The sequence below is a fragment of the Marmota flaviventris genome, chromosome 10 (assembly GCF_047511675.1).
Source record: "Marmota flaviventris isolate mMarFla1 chromosome 10, mMarFla1.hap1, whole genome shotgun sequence".
Classification (NCBI taxonomy): Eukaryota; Metazoa; Chordata; class Mammalia; order Rodentia; family Sciuridae; genus Marmota; species Marmota flaviventris.
Genome location: NC_092507.1, coordinates 54644500 through 54663205, shown reverse-complemented (window position 1 = coordinate 54663205; position 18706 = coordinate 54644500). Strand labels below are relative to the sequence as shown.

Sequence of the window (18706 nt, the reverse complement as noted above, 5' to 3'; positions counted from 1 at the left end):
AGTAGGTTGAGACAGGAGGATCTCAAGTTCAAGGCCGGCTTTAACAACTTGTGAGGCCTTAGGCAACTAGTGAGATCCTGTTTCAAAATAAAAAATAAAAAGGGCTGGGGATGTGGCTCAGTGATAAAACACTCCTTGGTTCAATTCCCAGTACCAAACAAACAAACAAATAAAAACCACAATTACCAACTTACAAGTCCTGCTGAAGGGCATCTCCTTCTTTGATCAAGAATTTTCCAAAGAACCCACAGACTCCTGCCCTTCACAGAGCCAGAATTTCTTTCTGACTGTTACTGCTCCAGGAAACTTGGTAAGGCAAGCATTTCTACAAATTAGGTTTTGTCAAAGCCTATGTTTTTGCACGAGGGGCTAGAAATCAGCAACATTTGAAACTGGATTCTGTTTAAAACCAGAGCCAAAGCTAACAGTAGAATATTAAGGAAATATACACCAGAATTTTGATGACCCTTACATGAGGGTTTGTGCTCTGAGTACATTCCTGACATTTAACAGCTTAATAAGACCTGAGCTGCCCATGAGGGTTTTTGGCATCAAGCATCATAGAGTAGAATTGAGACATAAAAAGTCAAGTTCAATCTGTAAGCCCTTTTAAGAGAATGGCTGTACTCTGAATTTTTATTATAACTAATGAGATTCTATCATAAAATAATCACTTCCTATGAGTTATTTATGGCTAGTTAGGTGTTCACAGAGAGCAAATGTATTATTTATTCATTTGTTAAGCCATTAACAGTTATTTATTGAGCACATAATCAATATGAGACACTGTTCTAGGCTCAGTGGTGAAAAACAAAAACAACAAAAAGGCTCCATATTGAGATTACTTTTTGGACTAAGAGGACACAGATCACAAGTAAATAATAAATGGAATAAATAAGCAAAGTATTTATTTTAAATAAAGATTTTTTTTTTCATACCAGGGATTGAAGCCAGGGGTGCTTAACCACTGAGCCACATACCCTTTTTATATTTTATTTTTGAGATGGGTTCTCACTAAGTTGTTTAGGGCCTCACTAAGTTGCTGAGACTGGCTTTGAACTTGTGATCCCCCTGCCTCAGCTTCCTGAGTCACTGGGATTACAGGAGTGCCAGGTGATACATGCAATTTTTACAAGCACCATGCCAGGTGATACATGCAATTTTTACAAGCAAAGCAAATAAAGGAGTTTGGAAATGCCAGGGCAAAGGTTCTTGTGATTTCAGATAAAGTGGTCAGCATAGGTTCCTTGAGAAGGTGACCTGACATTGTTGAGGGTGGTCAAAATGCAGCTATCTGGGGGAAGAGAGTCCTGCTGGGGAGCCAGGAGGATGGAAGTGAGCAGGAAGAATTGCAGGTATTAGTCTTGGGGACTGGGTGTGACCTGACCATGAGGGTTGGGAAAGCCACTTAAAGAGTTTGGTTTACTCTCTTCTGAAGCAGCTCATTGCTGTTGCTTATCAGGGCTTCTTTAGTATGGATGTTCAGTAACAAGCAGCCACTGAAAAGAGGCATAGATAAAACAAAACAAAAAATAAATCTGAAAATACATGGATGCAGCAGGATTCCCCAATGTACCATGTTTAAAAATAATATAATATATAAAAAGGGGTTTCCAGTAGGTTAGGAGGTAGAAAGGGAGTTTTAAATGAGCAACAGAATGAAGTCAGTGCATCTCACTTCCATCTCTGCTGTCCATCTCAGGACAAGCAGCTCGGGCTCTGTGCTGGCCCCTGATGCAGATAGGGTCCAGGGGCAGTTAGAGGCTCTCTTTCAGACAGATGTAAGAGATAAGAGAAAAATATCAACTTCACTCTGTGTAGAAATGACATTTTCCCCATTTTATGGAAAAAATTTTATATCATTAGTGTGAGTAATTCACACTCTGAGTTTTTAAATGAAACAATTAAAAATTACATTTATTGCTATAGATTTCGGACACTAAAAATATTTAGAGGGCAAAAAGATAGATACTTCTTTCCTACCCTGTCCTACTTATTTTATACTATTATTTGTACACTTATAGAAATGCTTTAGTATGAAAATGAGCATAAGAAACATAATCACAGATATTTGACCTTAGGGTCAAAGATGACAAAGTGACAAAAAAATCTGAGACATTTCATCAGATTATGAAGAAAAGAGAGTGTTAAAACAAAAACTAGGACCCATGGTAAGGGGTGGGGGTAGACAAATACCTTAATAAACATTTTTAAATTACCTGCAAATTTTAAGAGAAGAAAAACAGGAAGTTTTTACCCATATTGTTCAAATCTCCAGTAAAGGAGAAAGAAACTTGGTGGAGTTGAAGAGGAAGAGAGCTAAAGAGATTGAGAACCATAATTTGCTCCTTTTATAAAATAACATGAAGATTATAAGTTGTATTATTTTCTGACTAGCTACCAAGTTCCGGGTAATTTTCCATGGTGAAGAGCATTCGTCCACCCAATCAATCAAAGGGGAGTATTTAAAGCATCTACTATGTGTCCTCCAATGTTGTGAGCTCTAGAGGAAATAGCCACTTAGAGAAACAGCTAAGAACCTACAACTTTTGAGTGCAGAAAGGGTTGTCAAACACCCAATATTCAATGAATTGTTCATTCATTACGCTTGTGTTAAAAAATGTATTTTTTACATTGATTTCTTTTTTACAGAGCTCATTCTGCTCTGATTATGGCCACGAGATGCTAAAAAATAGTTTCAAATTCTAAACTCGATATCAGAAGGACTAACTCAATCAAAGTAGAAGAGCTTGGAGATATAAAACTTAGCCTTTTTAAATATTTCAATTGACATCATAATACAAAACATGGCATTTGAGAATTTGCTGTTCTGGTGAGGCTACTCTAATATTTTTGGGGGGGTCAATATTGTATATATATAGTCTCATTCAATTAGATTTTAAGCTGGTGACAGAAATTAAGTGTGGTCTTGAATCACTGTGATCGGACCCCAAAAATGAGGGTTGCCTGAAGCAGTAGAACTCAAGAATTGGGAGTTAAAGAAGGAAAATCTGCCTCTTTACACCTCACGTGGGGGAACAAATACATAGTATTTGTACTCAGAAACCACAACCAATGTTAGCTGGGGAACTAACGACTAAGGGGCTCCAGATTGAATACCGAGTATGTTTCTCATTTATTTTCAAGGAGATCAAAACATACAAAAACTCAACCATGTCTTCTTATCAAAGTAAGGTGGACATGGAAGATTTGGAAAATGATACTGCGATTTTAGAGGTCGGAAAATGGAAGCAACAAAGAATTCTCCCAGAAAAATACATTAAGTAACGAAGGAGAGAACCAATGTGTATTAGACATAACTAATACTTTTGAAGTCAGTCTGTGGTTTTTTAAAATATAGGGGAAGGAACAATATATTTTGAAAAAGAAAGTTCCCACCTATTTTTCCTATCTATCCTTTTCTATAAGGTCTAGGGGGTAAAGAAAATTTTCATGTCAGATGCTAATAATGGCTGATTTTGGTCCAATGGCTTGCAGCTCAATGTAGAGGGGGATTCTCAAACTACCTCTAGCTGAGTGTTTGGAGGAGGAAGTGGCACTTGTATGTCACTTGTATGCCCCGTCTAGACCAACTCAAATCATGGTTGCCCTGTACAGCTTTCCTGATGAGTAGAACCAAAGCTGCACCCCTGTCTACGGCCTGGCTGCATATGATGTCAGGGGCTGAGCAGTCACCAGGAGCATGCGTGCAGTATAAGGCATCCAATAGCCTCTCCTTGCACCACCAAAGTGTTTCTGCGGGGAGAGAGTGCTGGTGTATAGGAGATGGGAGCTCTCCTCCCCCACTGATGACTCCTTGTTTTTACTGAACTCAACGGGGTGCTGAACCTTCTGCCAAAGCAAGGACAGGAAAGGGGGTGGTGTTACCAAGCAGCAGCAAATGCATGGATTTTGCTCTCTGGCAGGCTAATTTGGGGGTGGGACGGTGGGTGGGCCACCTGGAACAGACAAACAGCACCAGACTGTCTCCAGTTCAAAGTTTTCTCCCCCTTCTCAGAGTTTTTGGATAAACAACTCTGTTATGGATTGCAGTTCTCCAGGAAACAATATTAAAACTAATTACTCCTTCAGAACTCAACATCAAGTTCCTTAATTCCTCCTATCACTGCATTTTAGAGGGTAGGGAGGAGGCACTAGCCTACACACCAGAATAGGGTGCCTCCTACTCTCACATCTTTTCTCTCAGCCCTCCTCTTGACTTTGCTCAATTCCTCCCTCACTATTTTTATTTTCCTTCTGCCTCCCACAAGTCTCTCAGCTGGAGGGGAAAGGAAGGTGCCCCTAAAAGGGAAGTGACAGTGAATGGGCCTCCCCTGAGTGACAAGGCACGGGGCCTTGTGCAACACCATTCCCATCATTCTGCCATTGACCCTGGGAAGGTCCATAACTATTGTTCCCATTTTACATACTTGGAATTGGATGCTCTGAGTTAAGGAACTTGCCCAGGATATGCAGATAATAAGACACGGATTTGATTCAAAAGCCTGCTTCTTCCTATTTGCCCTTGAGCTTCAAAGGAAATGCTCTCCTTCTTGGTACTCTTGCCTTATACCCAGTCAGCCTGACAGCAGAGAGCTTTCCAAAGAGACCATTAGGCCAGAAAACACAGCAGAGCCTGATCCGAAAGGTAACTGAATCCTAGACCCCACCTTGGTAGATGGGAAAACACCATGTGTTTCCCCTGGGCAGAAAGGGGATAGATATGGGAGTTCCAGTCCTGGTTCCTCAAACTTTTAATAACCTCTTGATCAGTGTTGGTATAAGAGGCTGGTTTCTTTGCAAAATAGGGCTACAAATCATCACAGGCCTGCTCTTTAAGAGTGTTGCCGCTCATTTCATCCTTTTGATCATGACATGATCAAACACATAAAAGCATGATTACAACCTACCACTGACATAAAAAGTACTTGCTGACTGATTCATTGTTTGGGGTAATGGAAATATAAGTCACATAAAAAATGAGTTGTCATTCTTTAACATTTGAAACAAAGGTGCATGAAGTCTGAATATAAAATGAGCGAATTTTAACAAATTAGAAATCACATGTGACCTAACAGCATACGACCAGACCTGGTCAGTAGCCTGGTTCTCTTGTTACAAGGGCTGAAACATGAAGTGCTGTAGAAGGGAGCATCTGTGATTGTCTGGGGGGGGGGAAAGACCAAGAGGTGGGCTTCAGAGTTGGGACTGTGGGATGCTGGGCATCCATCAGTAGCACTCGAAGGGTTGTGAGTACTCAGAAACTGTATGCATAATATTTAGGGTGAGTAAATAAACTTTTCTTTTCCTAAAAGGAGCCAATAGCTGAGTCAAAGTGCTGAGTCAGAATGTAAAGGGTTCAGACTTACTCCTGAGCAAAACTTAATCAATACAGAACTAAACACTTCTGGGTAAAACACAACTTCTCAAGATAAGCTGGCAGTGTCTTTGGCTCACAGAACAAAGGGTCAATAGCAGCATATGAGGAAGGGAAATGATTGCACCAAGACTTAAACCATAGCATTTGTTTTTTTACTTCCATGAAAACTGAAGGAGCCACAGGGTTCTAAGTGCCTAGTGAGCACAGCACATGGTTACAGATGTGTCAGTGATGATGCTCCAAGTGGGTTCCAGAAGGAATGCAGATGTCTACATGTAAACCCCTGGGAAGTGTGAGGAAGCAGGGAGATGCTGAAAGGAGGTCAGAGGGGGAAGGCAGGCAGGGGTTTGGACCACAAGGGGATTTTCAGCTTCTGTGTCCTGCTAGTAATGTTAGTTATAGGTTGTTTAATTTTTTTTTATTTTTGGTAAGAAGGTTAGACATATTGTTCAATATTTCTGTTATAGGCTCTCAGGTCCCCGTGCATGGAAGGGGTTCAACAAATATATGGTGAAATAACTTGAAGGGGAGTAAGAAAGTCCATTCTCCATGAAACAAATTTGGTGGGGGCATACATGACACAGAAATTTTCTTCCAGAAAGAAGCACCACACTGATTCAGGGGATGTAGATGTTAGTCAAATGACTTAAGAAAGGAATTTCCTTTAAAATCAGTTCATAGGCATTGCTGAAAAGTTACGTATTTTCTCAGTTTGATGCTTAGGATAATTAATTACTGATAGTGGAGCTAAATGACTTTTGGATGTTTGGCTTACCTGATTTACCACTATTAATGATAATTTTTAAAAATTTGACCTAGAGTGTCTGCAGACAATTCTGATGAGATAATCTCTGAATATACTGAGTATTTACTATATGTAAATATTTATAAATATAATAAATACATGTACATATTTATTAACTCATTCGATCCTTAAAGTAGCAATATGAAATAAGCATGGGAATTCTTTCCATTTACAGATAAAGAAGCCAAGGCAAAGATTTTGTAATGTGCCTAGGATCACCAGCTAACAAGGAGTAGAGCTCATTTGTTTGAGTAATTATAACACAACTGGAATAAGTACCTGTTTTCATTTCTCTCAAATTACCTTAAAGAGAATTGTATTCCATTCAATTATATGTTGAATTCTGACTTTATTGTTTGTTTGCTTTTGTAAAGGCATATACCTGAGAGTACTTGTACCCATTATTTTATTTAGTTCCTTTCAGAAAATAATTTTACTCTTTTAAGAACAAAGCTATTTGTTGGATGATTTAATAGAGGTTTGCACCTACTCTGTGTGGGATAACGGGAAGCAAAAGACATCATCTCACATCTCTGTTTCTATCTTCTCCTTTGGGGGATTGGTGTTTACATTGTACTATCAAAAAGGCACACACATCACAATCATCTATCTGTAGGTAAGCGTTTGTTATTCCCATTTTAGAGAGGGAAAATCTAGGACTCAAATTGGTCAAAGGACTTTGCCTAAACAGCACACCTAGCAAAAGGCCAGGTTCAGGTCTGTCATCTTTCCTGTTATACCTCAGTTCCTTTAGGGGTAAGTAGTTTTTATTTGTATTGAAAGAAAAATGAATCATAAATATCCAGATGGGAGAAAGCTGAATTAAAAACAATTTCCCTTAAAGGTGGGTCAAATTGAGTTAAGAATGAAAACTCAAGGTAGGCAAGAGATCCCCAGGCTCCTTTCACTGAATTCAAACCCCAAGATATACATTTAGATTCCAGGGCATGAAAACACAGTGAGTTGTTTTTAGGGCAGGAGATGGGGTGTGGGGAAGCACAGCATAATCCTCAAATAGGGAGAAAAAGATTTTTAAAAATATGTAGATTAGTAATGAAGAAACAAATGCCTGCAGAGTGTCAGTTACCGTTACTAGGATACTCTGAGTGCTTCACTCATTCAATTATTGATAACTACCCAAGTGCTTCACCTCTGCCATGGACCTATGAAATCTGCACAAAAATTCCCTCAGGACTATTATCATCCTAGCTCTTTACAGGTAAGAAAATAAAGCTCAAGAACAGTCATGGGGCTTGTATAAGGTAGAATAAGATAGTTCTGGCCTGGGGCCCAGGTCTGCCTGAATTCATGTTCTTTGCTTTTTATGTTACCACATTGCTGTCTCCTAGTAACCTAAAATTTTAGAACCAATTATTTAAACAGATGGGCCAGTAAGAACTTGGAAATGAAGGTGGTAGCCCTAGGTGCCAATGCAAAGAACACGCCAGGGCAAAGTAAACCCATCACTCTCTATAATGGGGCTTCTGATCTGGTAGATCCAGGAAATGCTGCAGACATTCCAGGTCTCTCAAATTCAGCATTGCATTACTGGTTTGAGTAGAATTAAAAAAAAAGAGGCGAGGAAGAAGGCTCAGTTAGGTTTATAAATATAATAAATGAACAAGTGTGATGAATAAGATGTCTAAAGTGTGGATGAGTAAACTCGCTAGAGTGTGGTGACATGCCTCAGAGCTCTTTCCTTGGCCTGGTCTCATTCACATGTTTCTTCACTCACTTACAAGCATTTATTGAATGGCAATGATAATCAGGCTCCATGTCAGATCCAGGGATTTGTGGTGGATACCAAAGTGTGCCCTGCTGATTTCCCTTCCTAAGGTTCCTTGCATAAGCTGCTAGGAGGGATACTGATAGCCTTCAACTGCCAGCACAAGGTCTGCCTCAGCTACAGAAAGCTACCTTGCTCAAGGTCACATCTCTTCCTAGGGTGGCCCCTATGAGAGTTATAACTAATACAGCAGTATAAAGGTTTTTCATCTCAGCCAAACTTAAGGTAACACTGAAGGATCATTTTCTAGCTTCATAGATCTCCTATGATTAGCTCAGGCTGTTGCTGGACATGTTAAACAGTCCAATTTCTGCCTCTGCTCACCCCATCCCATAGGTATTAAGCCCAAGGTCACTCCTTAATAAATATTCTGCACAATAAACTCTGAGTTGGAATCCATCTGCTCCATGGAAAACCAGTTGGCAAAGGAGGAATCTTATCCTTTGTTCATCCTTTGAAGAACAAAATCACAACCAAGGACAAAAAATTACATATTTAGTTTAACAGAAGAAGATCTTTTCTTTCAACAATGAAGCAGTCTGCCTTAAAAGGCACTGTTACTGTTGGAGGGTTATGAATCAACTAAGCAAGATGATACTTGACTGAAATTTGTTTCTGTTCATCCAGCCGTTACCTAACATGTAGCATAGCATCACTACTAGTTAGAAATGAATGATTCCAAATTTCAAAAGAGAATACCTTGGATTCAACTGATTCTGGGAATAACTTTGAATAAAAATCAGGAAAAAAATCTCATTTCCAAATGAACTCCCCCTAAATAATCTGAGATGACTTAAGACACAGTGACAGAAACTGACAATGTCTTCTAATAGTATTTGTTTGTCTTTTAATAACAGAACCTGAATTTTAAGTTCATATAATCTAAAAACAGATTCCAGAACAGCTCAAAGAAAACTCCTTTTCTTGCTGCACCTTTAGCAACACATTGGGTGGGAGGGATACCTACCAGATGGCTTAGGCACACAGGGTCTTGGACGTGGGGTTCAACAACCTTTCTTAGGTTCAACAAGCTTTCAGCAAATATTCTGGGACTATACTAGTAAGTTCTACTATGTTTCCAGGACTATGCTAGTAAGTGTATTTGTTCATTTAATCCTGTGAACTTGCCTTTTTTCACTCATCCTAGATAATTTCCAAGTGCCCACTGCATTTATTATTCCTTAGAGGGAAGTGAATATCAATGAGTTTCTAGCATTTTTGTGGACCTTTACAATTAAAAAAATGATTTGGTAACTGAAAACCAATTTGAAAGATGTCAGGTGAAAAGTGGAAGTGTGTGTGTTAATACGCCCCTGTTACTAGAAATATATTTCTTTCATTTTAAAATCCTTATCTTCAGTTGCAGAAGACAAAGAAAACTCATATATTTTATGCTTCTCTTTTTTTGGGCTGTATTTTAAGGTAGCACATGAGTACATGATTAAAAATTACCTGAAGTATCATTTGCTATGGTTGGTTGCTACCAGCAATCATTTTGATTGTCACCCGCAGAAGTGAGGAGGGTTGTTATAAACATATGCTGTAAAGAAGGCATCCTTACAGATGGTCTTCACCCCCAGCTGGTCAAAGTTCATCCTCAAAGGATGCACGACTAGACTCCTTTAGAAAGTCTGAGACATCTCCAGAAGCACCTCCCAAACTGTTTAGCATTATTCAACTACTGTGGTGGACACTGCAGGGAGTCAGGAACACATTAGCTGCCAGTCTGAAAGCCCTCATCTACTTTTCACAGCTATTTTTAGATAACAATGGTGGCATTTATCAAACACCATAGAAAAAGTACTAAATGTTGAAAGAATCAAGCAACTAAAGAAATTTAGTAGATGGGATTTGGGGAAAGGAAGCACAGACGGTAGGAAAACACTCATTTGAAAAATATAAACAGGGCAATATTTGTACTTGAAGTGTCTTAAAGATGAGAATATTTAAGACAAATTGATCATAAAATATAATGAAGAATTTGAGTTTTAAGTTACATCTAGTTACATTATGATATTTATGAATATTTTCTTCTGGAGCACAGCTAGGAAAATGTTTTTCAAAGCCAATTTTTATTAGTTTTCCTTTTGAGTATTTTTTTATGAGAAAAAAGTAAACTAAAATGTGTTTTTAGAAGTCACTATTAGTAAATCTGTGAATGTCATGTTCTTAATTGTTAAAGTTTGTTTCAGAAATAAATCTGGATATTTTTCATGACTTTTTTAAAAACATGTTTGCAGGAAAATTAAAGAAAATGTGATTCCATATATTTGTATCATTTTCAAAAATGCAAGAGCTGCAGTATTGAAAGAGCAAAAACTTTCTTAAGCTAGAATGATCTGTTTGAGGCTTATAGACCTCATACAATGGTGACTGCATGAAGCCCTCAATGTAGGGGGTTTATGATGGGCTAAATGCAGACAGGCAGAACACAGCTGTCTGTCCAACCTCACCAAAGCTTGAAATAAAAAGCCACTCACCACTGGTGATGGGGAAAGTGCAATGTTGCCTATCGATGCCTTCAGCTCATCTACAGTTGCCGCATTCTTAAGAATGTCTTTAGATTGCAATGGTTTGATCTTGATATTGAATTTCTTGTGTGATTCTTCTTCCTCTTCGGATTCACTTGAAGAATAAAAGTGCTTTCCTTTGGTAGGTAGAACACAGTTAAAGATACTTAGCGCTTTCTTCTACTGGGAGACATTGATGAGTATAATATGACAAGAGTGATTGCACATAGTCACTACAAAAGTATTCTGAGATGGCAGGAAATCAAAGCAAAACAAACAAAAATAAAAGAGTTAAAAAGTTAGGATTTCTTTACCATTCCTTAGAATATGATCAGAGATCATGAATTTCAAAGAGTACTGATCCATACCCTAATTTTTGCTGTCATCACTCATGTGTTGTGTCACACTCTGCACACACACAAGCATGCATGAGCTCACTCATTCTCAGAGAAAGACTTCTTTCTTTCTGGATCATCTGTGAAGAGTCTTGGGTAGTGCTTCAGAGTGTGACATGCTTTGCCCAGAGATGAACTGGAGGGGAGAGGACAGTAAGGGCTATTTACCAGTCAGTATAAATGGCATTGCCATGTCAGATTTTAGCAGACAACCCAGTACCCATAATTCACACTTTTTTTTTTTTTAGCACATTTCTTTCGCTTCTCTCTCTTTTCTATTAATAGATCAAGGCAAAATGCCTGCTTGTTAGCAATCAGGCTGTTCTCTGTGCTATTTATTCATTTCTCATATTAGGAATAGTAGCTCAGGTTATTTCATCACTTTTGTAAAACCTGACCTTAGCTTACTGTTTTCTGAGATTCTAAATTAAAATTAAAAAAAAAATAAAGAAAGGATATAGCCGGGTTCTTCAGGTCTGATGCTGTAGCCTTCTTCATCCAGCTCAGGTGAATTCTGTAAAATACAAGTATATGTTAAGCAATTATTATTTTGAAATGATAGAGGCACATTTCTCTTCCTAGAGTATTTTTCATATTTTTTCCACATTTTATTGGTGCATTATAATTGTATATAATGATGTGATTTGTTGTTACATATTCATACATGCACACAGTATAGCAATATAATTTGGCCAATATCACTCCCTAGCACTTCCCCTCTCTCTCTCACCGCCTCCCACCCCATGGTCATTTTCCTCCCTTTGATTTTCATGAGATCCCTGCTCTCCTACCTTTCTTTTCCTTTTTTTCTCTCTAGCTTCTGCATTTGAGAGAAAACTTTAACCTTCTGAGTTTGACTTTTTTCACTTAACAAAATATTATCTAGGTCCCTCTATTTTCCTGTAAATGACATAATTTCATTTTTCTTTATGGCTGAATAAAACTCCATTGTGTATATATATATATATATATATATATATATATATATATATATATATATATATACCACATTTTCTTTATCCATTCATTCACTATCTTTTATGTAAGATAGTCTCTTATTTTAGGGGGCCAAAGGTTTTAACTTCTGGAAGCAAATGCTGAGCAGTATATGTTTATATATTTACTCAAGGATACTTGGAGAATCCTCCTACTGGATAAATAAAAAAAAGGACATTGTCAGTGGAAGAAGACATTCAAAGAGGGACCTATCAAGCATTTCCTGTAAGCTGAGGACTGCCAAGCAACATGGGGAAATCAAAATGCAAATTGTTTGTCCTCATGGAATTGAAATGATTTGGGTAGGCAACAATTAATGACAATACAAAACACCCGTGTTAGAAGGAAGAGGAAATTAGTGAAGTTTGAAAGCATCAGGCATGAGGTCCACATGTGCCTTCTGAAACAGTTAGGAGGGAGCAGAGAGGGAGCCCCTGTGAAGGTGCAGGAACAGATTATATTGAGACACTGTGGCAGGAAGATGGGGAAGAAAGAGGCAATAGCGGAGATGACAACTGGAGAACAGGTATGCAGCAGGAGACTGGACAATAAGACCACGGGTGGTCAATGTGCCAGGCTGGAGGTTGGACTCTCTAGAGCTGCTGCAGCCTCTCAGGGTGGGACATGCCAAGTGCAGAATCTTAAGGTGTTCTGAAAGAATACTTGCAGATAGATTGAGAGCTGAAGAAACTGGAGAAAACTAATTTAAAATACATGCGTCAATGCAGGCAAGATGTGCTGAGGATATGGCTCAAGATTTGGTGGTGAGATAGGATGCATTAAGGACATCTGAAAGGATCGATTACTAGTTCTTGGTACTAGATCAATCACAGGAGAAAAAAGAGAGGGAAATTTCAGAAGAATCTAAGATTTCTACCCTCTATTCCTGGGAGATTGCTGGTATTCCTAGTTGAACTGGTTCTAATAGCAGAAAACCACTACTTTTAGAAAAAGGAAAGATAAAAGGCAGTTTGCAATACTGGGATTAACATTTCATATTTGAGTTCCTATTATATGGTAAATATGGTGACTCACATTTTATCTCATTGAATGACATAAAAATGACATGTGGAAAAAAATATCCCAATAATCAGAAGGAAACTAAGTGAAATCAGAATACCATTTCTCAAGAGCACACACAGCCCATGTCAGACATGGCATTTTGAGACTATGCCCTATGCCCCAGAGGGGAGGAAGATGAGGAGTGCAAGGGAGGCCCTGCTGAGGTTCAGCTTACAGGCCTGGCAGTGACAGAGGAGATTTGGAGATGAGTTTTGCATTTATTGAAGGCATAAAAACATCACGACCATGGAGTGAGAACAGGACCTGAATTCCATGGAAAAAGCCACCATTTTTTAAAGTTGAATTTTTTACTGTATGTGCTTAAGGCATACAACTTGATGCTCTCATACACAGAGTGAAATGATTACTACAGTCAAATTTACATTTCCATCACTTTCCAAAGTTACCCTTTGTGTGTGGGGGTGGGGGTGGAGGTAAGAGCATCTAAAATCTACTATTTTAGCAATTTTCAGTTTATACAATTTGATTAACTACAATCCACATGCTGTACATTAGAGATCTAGACTTACTCATCCTACCTCACTGCAGATTTGTACCTCTTGACCTACTTCCCTCATTTCTTCCCCCTCCCTGCCCCTGGGAACTACCCTTCTCTATTTATTCTCTATTCTATTTATCTGACTTAAGAAAAGATTTTCTGCATATAAGTGATCATAGTATTTTCCTTTCTGTGTCTAAAAGCTGCCCATTTTTGAACACATACTGTGGTTTCCCTGTTGTCCTTCTCCTTCAGTACTCGGAATTACTTTTTTTTTTTTTTAATGCAACTGTAGGGAGGCCATTTCCCTGCTGAAAACCTGTCTCTGACTCCTCACTGCACTTAGCATAAAAACCCAGCATCTCTGTGTAGCCAACAAGACCCAGCATGATTTGCCTCTTGCCCCTCTCTTTAGCCTTAGATACTTCTCCCCCCTACCCACTGCCCCGCATCCCTCTCCAGCTGCAGTTTTCCCCACTGTCAACATTGGGACTTGAAAGCTGCAAAGCTTTCTCATTTCAGGGTCCTCATGAATGTATTATCCTCTGGTTGGAACTCTCTTCACTGGAATGTATAGCCACTTATCCTTGACTTGTACTTTAGGCCTTTGCTTAAAGCTTATTCCTTTCTGAGATCTGTCTCAACAAAATTAGGATGATGTAATGTATTAAATAAAATTAACACATTACTAAAATTCTTCCGGGCTGGGGATGTGGCTCAAGCGGTAGCGCGCTCGCCTGGCATGGGTGCGGCCAGGGTTCGATCCTCAGCACCACATACAAAGATGTTGTGTCCGCCAAAAACTAAAAAATAAATATTAAAAGTTCTCTCTCTTTAAAATAAATAAATAAATAAATAAATAAATAGATAAATAAATAAATAAAATTCTTCCTATTTCTTGGAGTACTTGTTCCTATTTCTTGGAGTAATTGCTATGTAATGCACAATTTATTACAACAGCAGTTCCTGTGTGATCTGATTCATTTTCAGACCTAAACGCATTTAAAGGAAGTTATGCTTCATTTAAGTACTTTGTGCCAACCGGGAACAGCACTGGAGTTTAGGGTTTGTTTGCTAGATGGAAGGTCATATGTAAGTATTTGATGAGTTATCTGATATTATAATGATCATTCTTCCTGTTTGTTTTGAGTTAACCATTGAGATATATTAAAGACTTCTATAAAACACAACAAAATTCTTCTAGGTAAGAAGATTTAATTTTGACAGAAGAAATCACTCTAATAGCTTCCCTTATAACTAAATATTTGTCAATAATTTGAAATTAGGATAACTTAGAGGGTGTTAGACATTTTGAGGAATTGAACTGTTAGAAATATTGAAAGGACTTCCAAGAAATCTCCGTACTGCTTTCCATATTGGCTGCACCAATTTGTAGTCCCACCAGCAGTGTATGAGTGTACCTTTTTCCCCACTTCCTTGCCAACACTTATTGTTTGTCTTCATAATAGCTGCCATTCTGACTGGAGTGAGATGATACTTTGGAGTAGTTTTGATTTGCATTTCTCTAATTGCTAGAGATGCTGAATTTTTTCATATTTTTATTGATTGATTGTATATCCTCTTCTGGGAAGTGTCTGTTCAGGTCCTTAGCCCATTTATTGATTGGGTTATTTGTCTTTTTTTTTGGTGCTTAGCGTTTTGAGTTCTTTATATACCCTAGAGATTAATGCTCTATCTGATGTGTGAGGGGAAAAAATTTGCTCCCAGGATGTAGGCTCTCTGTTCACCTCAAAGATTGTTTCTTTTGCTGAGAAGAAACTTTTTAATTTGATTCCATCCCATTTATAGATTCTTTGTTTTAATTCTTGTGCTATAGGAGTCTTATTAAGGAAGTTGGGACCTAATCCCACATGATGAAGATTAGGGCCTACTTTTTTTTTCTGTTTGACCTCTCTCCTTGGACTATACTCAAAGGACTTAAAAACAGCATACTACAGGGACACAGCCACGTCAATGTTTATAGCAGCAAAATTCACAATAGCTAAACTGTGGAGCCAACCTAGATGAGTAGATTAAAAAAAAATGTGGCATATACATACAATGGAATTTTACTCAGCAATAAAAGAGAATAAAATCATGGCATTTGCAGGTAAATGGATGGCGTTGGAGAAGATAATGCTAAGTGGAGTTAGCCAATCTCCAAAAAACAAATGCTGAATGTTTTCTCTGATACAAGGAGGCTGACTCATAGTGGGGTAGGAAGGGGGAGCAAGGGAGGAATAGATGAATTCTAGATAGGAAAGAGGGGTGGAAGGGAAAGGGAGGGGGCAGGGGATTAGCAAGGATGGTGGAATGTGATAGACATCATTATCCAAAGTACATGTATGAAGACACGAATTGGATGTCAATGTACTTTATATACAAAGATATGAAAAATTGTGGTACATATGTGTAATAAGAATTGTAATGCATTCCGCTGTAATTTTTAAAAAATCAATTAAAATAAAAGGAAATATCGAAAGGATCTCAATCCTGGGAAAGAAGCCTAAGAGAAGACAGGTAGTATGTTGGCAAGGTGACATGCTTGGACTGCAGAGGGGGAAAGCATAAAGAATTTTATGTCTCGAAGCCTCAGTTTCTCTAAAGTGCAGATAATGTATCGTTTGCCTTTTAAGGTTGTAAAGATTAATAGCATTTACTATTATAACTGAAACTGAGCATTCAATAACTATAGGCTCATTTATTATAAAAACAAAAGTCTTACTAACAAATATGAAAAAGTTTAAACATGAAGGGTAACTTTCATGAAAGAGAAGATTGGGCTATGACAGTCACAGGATAAGAGCAAGGGCATTTTGTGGGGATCATGAATTTGGGCACCTAATACACAATAGAAATGATCTTCAATGTGAAAACAATTTAAAAGTTCTATCTGATTAGAAATATAGGAGGGATCCTGGCTGGATCCAACAGGCTGTTGTTGTGGAAGTATATGGTTATGATCTTGGTTTTGGGGGGAATAATGGGGAAACTTTAAGTCTCAGCTGGAATTTACCTTCACCCCGTGAGAAGCAAAAAGTGATTATTATTCACCCTGAGAAAAACTGGTACCAAGAAGCTATAGTATTTGTCATGAAACCAAAATTCAGGGGTTAACTGCCTAGACTTGACCCTCAAAGCTGCTGGGAAATAGAGCCAAGATGGAAACCCCAAGAGTTAATATTAGAAAAAGCATTTTAAAAAAATACTTACTGTGAGTTCCATAGGTTACTAAAATGTTCGGCAAATAATTAACTCTTGAATCTTTGATACAAAACTACAAAGTAACTATTATACTGACATCATTTTTTTTTTCCTGGCCAGCACATAACTATTCTATGGCCACATGGAGCTGGTATGTGGAGGGTTTGGCAGACTCTAGTGCTCTTCACCTCCCCACCATCCTAAATGCACCAGGCACTTCCTAATGAGATGGAAAGTCTTTTACTTATTTCTAAGTCCTCTTATAAATATGAGTGTCTCAACTCATTGTAAAGTTGCCGAATGCTTAATAAATAAAAACAATATTCTGATACTCACATATCTTTCCCAATCGATTTCTGCATAAAATCCATTTGGTGCCCCATTGCTTTTCTTCTGTAATAAATTTGAAAATAAAATTCAGAAGGGAAACATTTAAATGAAAAAAAGAAAAAGAAAACACAATGGAACGAAAACCACTTAACTCATCTGTATTTAGCAAGAGCTATCAAAATCCAGCACTGGAAAGACAAATTAGAGCAGCCTATTATGGAAACACATTGATGTAATTGAATGGTTAATTTAGATGCCATGGCACTAGGTAAAAAAGCCTAAATATCTCACAAGATACCTAGGCACAGGGGTTTTAGCAACTAGCTATTCAAATTTTATTCAATTACCAAAGGATTAGCAGCACCTACATTATAATTTAATCCTCTATACCTTCAGGGGATATAACCATGTACACATATATTTTGAATGGAAACATTTTTACTTCTATGCTGCTCTCATATACAATTAGTTCCAACATATTAAAAGAGTTTTCATCCAACTCATTAATTAATCTTTTAGCATTTCTAACACTGACTCAAATTTTTTTCTAACAATTCTTTGATAAAGTATAAAGGAAGTCAGCTCCGGATTAGTTAATTCAGCTCCTAGTTATTAAAACTAATGTTGAGATTCTTTTAAAATGGTTTTTCTCATCAAATTATTAAAATAGAATTTGAGGATTAATGGTGAACTTTCCTTATCTATGTGGTCTGTGTCTCCATGAGCACATTTCCTTGCAAGCTGAATGTATATCAGCATTACGCTGTCTCTTGAGTATCTTAAAGTTTTATTTTGGTCCCTAGTACAATCATGACATATGACCACAGGCTCTCAAGCAAGGATCTGGCATCACCCAAAAGGAAATTGCTAAAATTCTCTATTTTTTTTTTTTTGGTGAGCAAAAGACAAAAACATAAATCGGGTCAGTAATGGAGGCTCTATCCAAGAACATTCTTGTATTTAGCACACAGAGCAATGGTATATTACTGCGCAATAGCAGATCTCAGAATGACACATCAAATGGCAATGCATGAGGATTGAAGACAGGACCTCTAATTTGCAATCACAAAGGCCACTTGAACTACAATGAAGCATTGAAACCCAATTTGACAAATAGATGGGAAGTAAGCTTTTCAGGTATACACAGAGGATCACTAGACAACCCAGAATAAAAGTTGTCATTGACTAGCACTTACTGAATGTTGACTGGGCATTCTTAGAATTGGCAGTAATTTAATAAGTGTATTAAATTAGGGTGCAAGGAATAGATGTGTTGGTGACCTCACTCTTTCTACATACGCTAGAATTTACAAATACAAGAACTCTGTCCTGTTTCCATGGACCAGCACCCAGGAACATAGGACATGTGTCTATCTATTTCTTTGTCCTGCTCCTGACAATCTGTGCTTGGACATCATTTCAATCTTCCTATAGAATTGTCTCCATTGAATTGCTGTTTCAGAAATATTCTTTCTACCTTGTACAAAGATCTTTTTAAAAATCTGCCACATTCACTCTGCACATATACACTTTATGAAGATATTGTTGAGAACATAGTCCATTGTGTCACAATAATAAAAAATTTTTCTCTCCCCTGGAAATAAGTCTGGTTCCTATTTTCTTTTTGGCATATGTGATTCTTTTAAAATTCCTTCTTCATCAATTTTTTTATATATAATTTAATTGCAAAGTGTTCCAGCTCCTTCTTAGAAAGCATATACAAAACCCGAGTTCAGTAT

The 18706-nt window shown here is 37.8% G+C and overlaps 1 protein-coding gene across 15 annotated transcripts in view; it reads right to left on the bottom strand.

Moving 5' to 3' along the window:
• The window catches only part of Sgip1 (SH3GL interacting endocytic adaptor 1), a 201273-nt gene that overhangs the window by 81803 nt on the left and 100764 nt on the right, over positions 1 to 18706 (bottom strand). For all 15 annotated transcript variants that reach the window (XM_071617925.1, XM_071617928.1, XM_071617930.1 and 12 more), the window contains 3 exons: positions 16974 to 17030; positions 11336 to 11390; positions 10452 to 10627 (listed from right to left, as the gene is read on the bottom strand). In XM_071617925.1, the coding sequence (XP_071474026.1) occupies positions 10452 to 10627; positions 11336 to 11390; positions 16974 to 17030 (288 nt within the window). The remainder of the gene's footprint in view (positions 1 to 10451; positions 10628 to 11335; positions 11391 to 16973; positions 17031 to 18706) is intronic.